This window comes from Zonotrichia leucophrys, chromosome 1A, assembly GCF_028769735.1.
Source record: "Zonotrichia leucophrys gambelii isolate GWCS_2022_RI chromosome 1A, RI_Zleu_2.0, whole genome shotgun sequence".
Taxonomy (NCBI): domain Eukaryota; kingdom Metazoa; phylum Chordata; class Aves; order Passeriformes; family Passerellidae; genus Zonotrichia; species Zonotrichia leucophrys.
Window position 1 is genome coordinate 50,629,473 of NC_088170.1, and position 12,993 is coordinate 50,642,465.

Consider the following 12,993-nt stretch of genomic DNA (forward strand, 5'->3'; position numbering starts at 1 on the left):
TTACCTCAGAATTCTTCTGCCTGTCAATGGAGTGTATTGCCCACAAGAGATGAGGGAGAGTGGTGCATGTGTCCACATAGTGATGAGCAGTTCCTCAGTCTGACTTCCATGTTCAATCTTCTTTTGGCCTGTTATGCTCAAACCTTGACTATGGACACAATAGGAAGGGACAGAGAAGAGAACCTTCAGAAAAGCTTGTCCTTTATGAACAGCACAAAGGTTTGTTTTTCTAAGCCCCAAATGAAAATGTGTTTGTGAATATTCTTTTACTATTCTCAGACTACTTTTTATTGTGTTCAGACATGGCACTCAAGACCCAAGTTGTATATTTTCTCCATCAGACAAAATGGAATTAACATAGAGATTTTTAACATCTTCCTTCAAATTTTTTTGCTTGCAGTTGAAAACCCAGGCCATGACTCCAGTACACATCGAAAGAGGTGAGAAACTGTGTTATGTGGGAGTCAGAATCCAAGAGAACTTTAGTTTCTGAGTCAATCTAAATGTAAGCCCTTACTAATTTAATTTTGGCTTGCAAGCTTTATCATAATGTACTAACTAGTAAGGTATTTGTGGATGGGATTATAATATTGGCTATGGTACTTTGAGTGACTTAGTGCTTACAAAAGCAATGCAGAAACTAGTCTGAAGAGAAAGTTGATTAACACTTCCCCTTGAACACAAGTTTCATAAGATTTCTTCCAAATAAAATTTCCAACTTTCCTTCTCTATTTGCAGGATGACTAGAACCATGATCAGTGACAAACATACAACAGGGACTTAATATAAGTGTATAATATTCGTGCAACATTTTAAGGATTATAAGTGTTCAGTGTGGTGGAAAGAGCACATGACTGCACAAACTGTGGAAGTAGTAGTTTAAAAATAAATAAAAAGATTCAACAGGGCAAATGTGTTAAGCGACTGAGATTGAATCAATCAGAGAAACCATCAAATTCCAAAGCTTATTTGGAAAAACCTAGGTAGGTACAGCATATATTAACATGTTTTTCTTTCTGTGTGTTTTACAACATATAAAGACTGCATTTTATAGTTCAAGAACCTGGAAGATGTTGTAAAGAGCAAAATTCCTGACCTTCCAGTTATAATGAGAATTTACTAGTAAGATGGTTGGTTTATGTGATATCATGAGGAAAAAGCGCAGTGAACATAAGCCACAGTTACAGTTGGTGATATGAACAGACTGAATTAAGTTGATGACTATAGTTAAAAGGTTTGACATACTCTGTTACTAATCCACTGAGCGTTTCAATGACTCTCACACCTTGAAAATAATAGCTGGCATGGCTTGGCCATAGCCTGACCATGTGGACCAAACTCATGTGAATGTCCATTATTCATGACTGCAGAAATAGTGCAGAGTCCAAAGACCTTTTTCTTCTGTAATCGACTGTGCTTTGGCAGTATAAAGATAAAACAATATTTGTGAGTGTTTGGGGTTTGTTTTGGGAGGTTTTAACATATTAAAGACCATTAAAAGAGATAATTAATGACATGAGATAATTTTATTGTATCACCTAGTGAGAAAAATAGGAAAATTGTAACATCCATGAAGCAAGGTATCCTGGGGTGAAAACAGAACAAAATAAACAAAAAACAAAACAAAACCCACACCCTAAAAGTAAATAAAATAGTCCCATTGCAAATCTGATCTTTTGACATTTTGTTTTTCAACTGCATCACATTTATCCATTCAAGTTTGTAAGATCAAGTATCTGGGCTTCAAGGACTTGTGAACCTGACATATGCTTTGAAGGAAACTGATCAAAGGGAGTGGTTTCCACTGCAGAAGGCTGCAGTTCAGCCAATTCCACAGGTATTTGAAGTCACTTTAGATGGCAGGAAAGGTTAAAATATCCTATAAGATAAGGGGAGCAACAAAGAAACAGAATAATGAAGACACCAACAGGCTAGAACTATTAACTAAAAGAAGTATGACCAAGTCCTCCATGGAGCATCTTGCTTATGTTGTTTAAATGTTCCAGCAAATTTTCTGGTTTTGGAAAAGTTGCATCAGTTTACAACAGCTAATAAATTGGACCATTTTTAACATTTTGTTCAGAAGCTTACAGAAAAAGCAAGAATTTCTATTCAGTATTCTGTGTGTTTGGCAGTACTGGTTAGGTGAACATAATTACAAATACTTTTAATAAAAACATAGCACTTAAGGATTTCTGATATATGTGTATGTGTTAACAGCCTTGTGCTTTATTTTGTTGTATCTTTTTTCACTTTCTTACCTCTAGCATCTTATGAATCAACATGACAATAAAAAACATGCAATGGAAAACAGCACTAATTTTGGCAGCAAAAACTGGCTTTGTGGAAAATGTGCAAATGATCCTGGAAAAGGGTGTTTATCCCAAGACCATAAGTTACAAGAAAAACTTATTGGTCAACAATGCAAGAAGCTGCAAAACAGAGATGCAAAGACATTTTTGATGTTCTGAAGAATGATGTAAATGTGAACATTAAGGACAAATATGGAGTAACACCATTAGGGGTTATGGCTGAATGTGGTCACTGTGCTGTGCTGGAGCATCTTAATCATATTGATAGGTATTCAAGAAAAGAGAAATTCACCTCTGCACTGGCATACATCTTGCCTGAGTGCTGAGGTCTTTCAGGAAAAAAAGAGGAAATTAGCTGGAAGGAAAGGAAGCATACATGAATGTTTCTGCTGGACTGGAGTGATGCTTACATGTTTCTGTATTGCATGTGGGAGGAGTGGCAGAGTTGAAGGCAATCCCTTTCACTCAAGGAGAGATTGCTATATGTGCTCTTCTTGCTCTGTTTTGTTTCTCTTTACTCCACTCTATCCCTCCCTCCTACCTTTCCTTCCACATATGGAATTATATTGCTATTAATTAATGTAGTATACTTGAAATATGTTGGTTTGAAAGTTCTCAGTTGTAATGCTTAGAGTCAAAGCAGAGCCCACTCAGGTGAGCACTTGAACTTGTGTCTGTATACCTCTTATTTTGATTTTGAGTTTTATATTTGCCATGCTTTAGTAAAGCTTTAACTTAAATATATCTGAAAATAAGAAGGAAAGTACTCTGGGTTTGTTTTTATGATGCTCTGTAAATCACTTTGGATATAAATATAAGTTCTGTTTCCTCTTTTGAGGTGGAAATGTCAAGGCCTCAGCAGATGATTGTGTACCAGCATTATTTTAAGCAGCTGGACGACGTAGTCTAGACTGCATAACTCTGCTTTTGAAAGATGAAGTGGCAGTGAGCCTGGTGAGGCAGGGCTGCTCTCCACACACAAAATGGCTTGTGAGGGCCTGTGAGGGCTTGTGAGTGGCTTACTCACACCTGTGAGTATGAGCTTGGACTTTACATTTTTACTAAGAGACAATGTGACACAAGGTTACATCAAAGATGTTTGTAGTAAACTTGGCAAACATATATTTATGTACATTTCTATTTTAGAAGTACCATTGTTCTATTAGATTTAATTAACTTTTCTTTTTTGCAGAAACTAAGCAAAATGCAAAACACACTCCTTAGAATTAAGTGAAAACCACTGAAGCAACTTAAACACATCTTATTTGACAGTGCTCAAAACTGGTGTTTCTATGTTTTAATCTTTTGTAAGAAGTCTAGGTGGTAACTACGAACATAGATGGATGAGGGTTATTTTCTTCCTGTAAGGAAGTTTCACCTGCCTAGTTTTGTTGACTGTTTTTAGGGCAGGAAGTATCTCATTGCAGCCACATCCCAAACTTTAATCCAGGAAAGTGGGCCAAGCACTGTTCATTCTGCTAGACAGCCAGAACCCGTGTCTAGAGCTTGTCATTGAAAATGGTTTGGATGTCAACACTCTCTTGTCTGAACACATAACTTCAAATACTTATGATGACAGAAGAGGGACTGCACTTTGTTGTGCTGTTTATAATAATGAGATTCTTCACACCAAAATATTGCTCAAAGCAGGAGCAAATCCAAAAAAGGATCCTTTAAACTATGTTCTCATAGCAGTGAGAGCTGACAGCCATGGAACTGTAAAACTACTCCTATCTTATGGAGCAGATGTCAACTGCTAATTTGGTTGCTTAATGATGCACATTTCCCCAGTGCATTTGGTATTCTTTGAGTGGTGACATGATGCTGAGGCTGTTGCTCTGTCATGGATATAATGTGAAGATGTGTTTGGACTTTGTGTCAGGGTATCTTTGGAAATTCTTTTGTGTGGCCAGCTCCAGAGCTTGAGCCTATTCCCAGTTGGACTACTTCTTCAATAAATAATAAACTAATAAATACATACATTCCTTGCTTCTCTTCACTTGGCTCTTTTCATTAGCCAGATTGAAACACTCTGGTTTATAGTGTTGAATTAAGATTAACATACTGTCAAAATCATTTTTTGAAAACACTCTAAAAATAAAATAGCCATTTCTCATTTTCCTCTCTGAGGTGGAGGAAATGATGGTGCTGATGTTGTTTTATTATTTATTTACATTAATATATCAGAGATTTAGAAAGGAAATTTTAAGAAATCACGAGGAAGAATTCTGGAATTTCTGTTCCTTTCCTAGCTAGTGGAGTAGATGTGTTTCCAAAGAAATATTTATGTTGAACAAAACAGTGCCACAGATTACAGGATTTTTTTTGCCTTCAAGCCTGTTTGCTTAAATTAAGGGTTCACAAAGGCTAAACATGGAAGAAAACAGCTTTTAAGGTAACCTACCTAGGTATTAATTTGACTGTTGAAGGCCATTCCTAGGGCTTTGTTTAAATTAACTTCTGTAATTACTTTAAAATGTGTTCTTTGGCATTTCTCTGCACAGATTTAGAAATTATGGCTTGATGTGTTCTCTGTTTCAGTTCTATGAGTTTATTGCTGTTCTGTGATTGAGACATTTAGCTGGAAAAGTGGCTTGTGTTTTTTATAATTACACAGATTATGTGCCTCTAAGCACAAGAATTCATTCTTTCATAGAAACACAGTAAAAATGAGCAGAGATACAACAGACTGGATAAATATCTAACTTCCAGTTAATAGTAATGTTAAGAGCTATTATAGGAAATTTTAATTGCTTACGTCAGGTCACAATCATCCAAAGAGTTGTAGCATGCTTTGTACATTAAAGATCATGGTTCTATGTAAAAGTCTTCAAACATCTAAATTGTTATTTTTAGGTATTTTTGCAAAGTGTTTGGTCCAGGTACAGCTTTGGTGTATACATGTATCAAGGCTTGGCAAAATTTAAGGGACTTTAGGTAAGTTCTTTTAAACAAACAGTAGATTTTGATGGGCAAACCAGGAAATCAAGCAGCCTATTCCCTTGGTTAGGAAATATTGTAACTTTAATTTTGGTTCCTTCAGAGTTTTGGCAGATCAGTTCTTGAGCAGACTCACCCTCAGTCATGCTTCCATGCACTGCACAGTATGTTTCTGCACATTTAGAGAAAAAAAATCTGACAGAATGAATTTAAAGATATTTAATTAAAAATTATTTGCAGTTACTCCCTTTGTTTTTCTAGCATCTGTTCCATCTTGAGGAAAGAAAAAAATGCAGACCTTCCCAGCTAAGAAGATATTTCAGTTGGTGGATATCAGGATTACACAGGGCATAATCCATTTAGCTAAACCCACAGTTATCAAATTATTGTGTTGGAAAGGACCTTAAAAATCATTTAGTTCCAACCCCCCTACCATGGGTGGGGACACTTTCCATTACAGCAAGTTTCTCAAAGCCATCTGCAACTTGGCCTTGAACACTTCCAGGGATGGGGCAGCCACAACAACTCTGGGCATCCTGTTATTTGAGAGATATGCTGGTTATCACACACACACATATTCACACAAACCAAAACTCAGCTCCAGGATGCTTCTGCCCTGCCCCCAGAACTCACTTTCCATGTTCTTCGGAATTTCTCCTTACTTGCTGAATGTCATTGTCACATAAGCCCTGAGTCAGACTTGTAAATTCCACTTTCCAAGGCAGCTTGATTGGTCCTTTGTTTGTCCTTCTTAATGACAGATTCACTGGAGCAAATGGAAAAAGTGAAGATTACTGGTCTGGGACACGAAGAAGGTTTAACAGAAGGCTTAATTCCTCCTTCTGCTCTCAGTAAGGCTACTATTCATGTAGCTTTCTGAGACACAACTTCTGGGGGTTTTGCCAGGAATTTTGACCAGGATGAAAAATAATAATTTAGTCACTTCTGAAAAATTTCTAGGCATCAGGTATCTGAGCCAGGCCCCTGACAGAAGGATGCCCCAGGTGACTGGTGACTGCAGGCATGGCCTGAGCACAGAGTGCCCAGTGAACCCCACACAACTGACTGCAAGTCGAGGCTCCACTGGCCAATACCTCCTGGACATAACAGGATAAATACATGTATGCCTCCTAACCTATAAACTGACACGTCTTTGTGGGAATTCTTAATCAGAAATATGGGCCTAATCATAATAAATCTTAAATTGTGGTAATTTTAATTAATACAGTGACCACAACACAAGAATCTGAGTAATCACATATCTGATACAGTATACTGCTACCAGCAAAGGAAACATGATCAAATAAGGCTTTAGATAGGAGATTTTAAGCCCTTTCTGTGGCTAGAGCCAAATTCCATTAGTAATTTTAGTTCACGGGCAAAGGTTTATATTTAGGACTTCATACAAGCATCAGGCAGTAGTTACATTGCCTGCAGCATCAAAGCATTCAGATGTAGCAGTGAGCATTTCCCCAAGTGTTTAAAATACCATGAACTAGTCCTTTGAATTTCACTAGGTAAGCTAAAAAGACATGGTACTGGTTGTGTTTATCTTTTAATCAGTACAGCCAGGCCCTTTTTTTTGTTTGGTTGCCTGTTATAGGAGGTGGAGTGATACTGGTATAAAACTTTTCTGTCCTTCACCATTGAAGTTGTTTATTTATTAAAGACTTCTGCCCACCCTTGCTTCCCTTCCTTCCCACCCCTATCCACCTCAACTCTAAAGCAAGTACAGCATTATGAGAAAGTATCTTTTATATTTTCAAGGCATCTGTGAATTGAATGGAGGGAAAAGCAAAACTTTATTTTAAATGTAATATGAGGTGAGATAGTCATGGAGCTGTTTTCCCCATGTCAGGTTTATGGCACAGCTAGAAATTGAACTCAGCTCTTTTGACTCCCATATTTTGCAGCCAGACCATTTGATGCTACTTTTTATGGACTTGACTATGTGATGGTAGGACCAGGAAATGTAACTGGGCCAGAGCTGGTGGTTGTGTGGAAAGGCACAAAGGCTTCATTCCCAGCTGGAAGAATAAATTGGTAGGAAAAAACCTTTTTATTTTCCCTTCTTGGACTGTGTTTGAACCCTTGCAACACTAGCATTTAATTTTCTCGACTATTTGGGTGTGTCCCACAGGCTGTATCACCGCAACCCAATTCCATGGCATGCCCACCCCCAGGCAGTGTTGTCTACAAGTAATTAAATACCCTGGCACTGAATCAGGCATGCTGTGGGATAGGGCCTCCTATCGATTAGGGGACAATGTTTGAAATCAGAGGTATAATTTGGTTTCTATTTCTCATAAAATCTGACACAAGCAGCTGCACCAGGCTGTGAGCTCTCCAAGGAGCCGGACATTCAGCAGTGGTTACATCAGCCTTTAGCCTTTTCAGCCTTTTCGTGGGATGGAGTTTGTAGCTGTGAGTGTTTTCAGAGCTCAGTGCAGGAGGGAGAAAACCATAGCCACAAGTCCTGTATGTGATAAGCTGTTCTCTGTAGAAGCCATAATGTTGTGTGGGGGACATCCAGAAAGCTCTGTGCACTGGCTACCATCTAATTTTGGGAGCTGGCATGGCAGAGCTTGTTCTGGATATCAAGGCCGGGCTGAGGCTGAGGTGGGAGGTGAGCAGCAATTTTACTGCAGCAGTCTGTGTTCCGGCATGGGCTCCAAGTGCCTGAGCTGCCCTTTCCCAGACTATTGCCATCAGTACACGAGTCACACATGGAAAAACACCGTCACAAAGTCACAGGCTCTTTTGTGTCTACCTTGGGGTAAGGTAAAGGCATTTTTTGGGACCCTTACTTGGGGCAGGAAAAAAACCCTACTAAAATATCCATGGTTTGGCTATGGCTTGCATGGACATAAATTTGTTTTTACTTATCTGTGAGTAAGTTTTTATCTCTTTTGTTTTTCCATCACTTCCAGGGTCTGGAACATAAGTCGTATGAGGAATGGCTGCGGAAGCTGAGGTTCTCCTGAAAAGCTACAAAAATATATTAGTGAATCGTTAGTAGTCATAAGAATGATATAACAATGTAGCTCTGGGGACATGTTCAATGTATTTTCATTTAATTTTCAAAATCCAAATTTTCAGTAGAAATCTCTACATCTAATTGGGCAAACACATTGCTATTTGTCCACGTTTACTATGCATGGTAGATATTCGCAGAACTTCTGTAATCATTAATATGGACTGACAAAAAATAAAAACAAACCCCCAACATAATCAAAGACAATAGAGAATTTACCTGGTTAGTACTGCTGCTTGTGTTTAATTCTCTATGAAGTGTATAACTTCTTTATATTGCTGGCATCTTTTTAAAAAATCTTCATAAACACACACTGTTAAAAAAGTGACAAAGGATGCTAAATATAGTAACTACCTGTTTTGCTCTCTTGTGTATAAAGAAATAGAGTAATTTTTTAAACTGAATTACAAACCATAGTTTTGGCTAAGTTACTTGGGAGAATTATCTGTCAGGTAATTCTGACAGATAATTCTCCCAAGTAACAAAGGATGAAATCCATGCAGTTTTCATAATCACTTATAATTTAATAACTACATGCAGACATGCATATTACAGTGTACTTGCAAACACCACCATAAATAATACAGTTCTTACATTGGTAATTTTTACCTATTTTATTATGCTTCATTTTTAAAAAAGTAATAGACTAACTGCATCCCACTGAAATTATCCTTCCAAACCCCACATTTTTTGTGCATACAGCAGTTCCTCTGTTACTTTCTTTGCAATACAGTGGCCTCTACTTCCTTTCCAAACCTGTTGAGCAATATTGCGATGTAATTCCAAACAGCTGCTGTGGTCACCCTATGTCTGTACATCAGTAGCAAGTGAAACGATTTCTATATATAGTTTGCAAATCTGTTGGCGATGTTTGTAAAGCAGACTGAGATTCTTCCTGAGGAGTAAGAGCAGCTCTGGGAAAGCAAGAGCAGTATCCCGTCCTTGCGTACAAATCAGTTTATCTATTTGGTGTGGAGAAATGAGGAAATGGCCAGTCTGCAGACACGTGAAAAAGCATTGCTTTGGGCAAAACCCTGGCAGGAGTAGTTTGTGCTGTCAAAGATAAGTAGGTTCATCTCATGCTGTTAACACAGCACATGACTTTGTACTGACATGAGATGATTAAAAAGTATTGGCCATATAGGAAGAAAAGAAAACTGGGAATGGGAATGACATTTATTCAATACAATTTATTTTCCCCTAATATCTTCCTTATTTTAGTGTGATTCAGGTAGGCAGAAGGAGCAATAAATCCCAAGTCTGCTGCACCTTTGGCACCCAGTGGCATCCTCTCTGTATAATAAAATATACCACCATGATCCATGCACAAAGGTGAGCATTCTTTCTTTTCATTAAAGGTTGAGAAATTTGTTAGTTCAGAAATGTTCTTATTTGCACTCAGATGTATTTTTGCCCCCAGTCCTTCCCTGCAGTCAGGTTTACCTGACTCCCCTTCCAGGATGCATCCATACTATCTTCCTATCAGCAGCATTATCGGAGTCCATTCACTTCTTCACTCCCTCTTACTCTTCTGTATTCATAAGTAAGGCAACACAAATACCCTCACTGTGTGGGGGTGAAGTACATTAGATTAGTGGTTGCCCTGTGCCTTGTTGGTATATGTGCATAATTATGTCCCCAGCAACTGTTGAGAAAGCTGTTTTCCAAACTGATCTGAGCAATGAGGCAGCCCACATGCACATGTTTTTGAGTGAAAGCTAGTTATTGTTTGTGATGGTTTGAGTTCTTAAACTACAGCCTGGACCTGGAATCTGCCCTCTTGGTAGGTAGCCTGGAGTGTGTTGCTGGGAATCTGTGGGAAAAATCTGTCTTTGAGATAGAATGCTGAATCTGATTCCCAAGCAAAGACTGGTTTTGAATCAGGGTCATGTTTGCACTTACACCACTTTGTGTTCCCCCAGCATGTATGATAGAAAACATCTTTTTCTTCTGTGTGACTCCCTGTTTACAGCCATCACCCAGAGAGATGGAGTGAACAACAGAATCATCTGGCACTGAGAAAAGCAGCTGAAAAATTGTTTCTTCAAATACCTTCAGTGCATGCTTCATCCCATTTGCTCTGCTGACAGCACTGTTAAATGTAGGTGATGACACATCCTTTTCAGGCACAGTATCGTGCACACGATTTTCACAAGTTATGCGAGTCTCCCGAGGGAAAGAGCTGCAGCTTGTCCCATCAGTCTGCCTCGTGGTCGTGTGTACTTGCCAGGCTGCTTGACCCTGTGTCTGTCCAGGATGGTTTGAATTCTGCATTCAACCTGGGCCTGTACACGCAGCATACAAAAACTGAGACATATATAGAGGTATATATATATATATATATTGCTATAGTGGGAGGGGGAGAGCAGGCAGTGAGGAACACAAGGGCAGGACACAGGGGATGTGCAAGGCGGAGTAGGAAGGAGAGGTCAGCAAACAGGCGGTGGAGGTGGCTGAGAACAGTGAGGGACTTGCAGGGAAAGCAGGAGCAGGGGGCTTGCAGGACCAGGGATGGAGAAGGCAGCCCAGTAGCAATAAGGCATGAAGAGAGAGCTCAGGGGCTGGTGCCTTGAGTGGACAGCACGAGGGAAGGAGGTGGTTCAGGACTGAGGGTTGCAAAAGTGGTGGTGGGAGGCAGGAGCAAGCAGCACAGCAGATGGGCAGCAGGAGACATGGGGAAAGCCCAGTGTGCTGTGATGCATTGTTTTTAGTGTGCTCTATGGCAATTGGAGCAGTTCCTGCAGTGTGGGACTGAGCTCAGTATGAGCCAACGCATCTGTCTGACAGGCTGTCCTCCCGAGCCGGGACTGAAATAGCCACTGTCCTGCGCCTGAGGACAAGGTTGTGCAGCCCTCTCTGTGCCTGCCTGTAGTCTCTCCTGCACTCATCCGAGTGGAAATATGCATTTAACTGTGGGCTTTGTCCTGCTGAGGGGTGAGCACCACCTGCCACATGTTACTTGTGGCCTTTAAGCAATTGAGCCAATGTGCCCCAAGTGTAGAAACGTGAGAAGCACAACAGAGAGAGTCCCCTTGGCTGCTGATTGAAATAATTAATTGCTTGGAAAGGCAAAATGGACACTTTGAAGGGTTTCCTCTTGTAAAACCAAGACAATAAAAGATCTTTCCTCCAGGTTAGGAAAGATGGAAAATCTTGTTTGAAATTTAGCTGCGGAAAGTCAGGAACCCTGGATGCCAAGGTCTGCAATGATAGAGTGAATCCTCCTCCTAGAAAATGGGTGCTTCCAGTTCTCCTTTTCCCTCACCTCAGGTTCTGAAGTGAAAAAACATTTAATAATTCTGTAAAATGAGAGTTGAGTTTTCATGACCTATTGGTGAAATAGTGAATTCCCTGCATACAGGATTTCAGCAGGGCATTAGGGAGGTGAGTTTGGGTTTTCTGTTAGGAGTTGGCAAAGCACTTCATCAAATCATCACAAAGATCTTTTAGGTCATCAAGTTCAAATGTTAGCCTAACACTGCTAAGACCACAGCTAAACTGTGCTCCTAAGTGCCACATCTACATGCATTTTCAATACATGCAGGGATGGTGACTCAGCTATGGACACCTGTTCCAGTACTTGACAACCCCTTTCATGAAGAGATTTTTCCTAATGTCTAATTGTAGGACTCATCCTAAACAGCAGCCAATGTAGCCACTATAAATCTGCCTTCCTCTACTACATATGGTTCATGCTCTACTCACTGCCTCCTGTGATGGAAGGAAGCTCCCTGTGCCACCTCACTAGCCCACAATGGACTCTTCCTAAACTGTTTCTAATGCTGTGATTGAGAACAAAGCTGGGGAAATAGTTTGGTCAGATCTCTGGGTCTTTTGCTTGGTTTTTTTTAGAAATCAGAACATGTATAGTGCCTGAGAAAGGAGACTATGAAACAGGAACAAAATGTTTCAGGTAAGAATGCTAATAACAGGAAAACACAATTACTCCTGTCTTTGTTCTGAGTTCCTCTTGGAAGTTGGAACCTGTGATCTGAAGTGTTGTAAGGGTGGGAAGCTTCAACCGTGGCTGACGCCCACAGGAACTGAACCCTGATCAGCTGAAATGCTTGCATAATGCCAAATACTGCCAGAAAGGGAATCCAAAATTCCAAATTAGTGGGTACTTTGAGTCTTAAGGTTTCTGTACCTCTCTTCTTCTTCCTTAAAACAGAGGTAACACTTTCAGGTCCTCTGAAAAGGCCACTGACATTTGAAATCATTGATAGCTTTACTATGCTGAAGAACAGGAGCAAAATAAAACACTGTAAGGCTATTAAATGTGTGTGATCTTTCCCATGCAATGAAAAAGAGTAAAGGTTCTGAGTAATGGCTCTGACACTCATGTGTCTAGGATCAAAGTATGTGATTAGAGAGCTATGGAATTAAGGACTGTGTTTCAGTGCTCATAAGTAGGCAATAACAAATACTATTGCCACATTTTCTGACAAGTGAGTACTTGTACTGCTTTAGCATATTAATTTTAGTCTGTGTGTTATTTTCCATGTGCTGCAGCCTTATTGTTTTTATTAAACTAGTCCTAGAAAGTGTTTGTGGCTCTTCACCTTTGGCCATTTCCCTGTAAAGAATAGGTCATAAAATACCACGAGTGCCATATAGGATCAAGAAGAGACACAAACCTCTCATAACCTCACCTGACTGCCAATTTTCCCCCTGCTTCAGGGGAGAAATGTACAAGAAAGTACCTTG

The 12,993-nt window shown here is 39.7% G+C and overlaps 1 protein-coding gene across 1 annotated transcript; it reads left to right on the forward strand.

The window, feature by feature from the left end:
* The first annotated feature begins 2,422 nt into the window (after positions 1–2,422).
* On the forward strand, positions 2,423–4,329 carry ASB15 (ankyrin repeat and SOCS box containing 15). Its single transcript, XM_064733666.1, is given in 6 exon segments — positions 2,423–2,509; positions 3,718–3,791; positions 3,793–4,073; positions 4,076–4,108; positions 4,111–4,195; positions 4,197–4,329. Coding segments are annotated over 6 exon segments (693 nt in total).
* Positions 4,330–12,993: the final 8,664 nt, after the last annotated feature.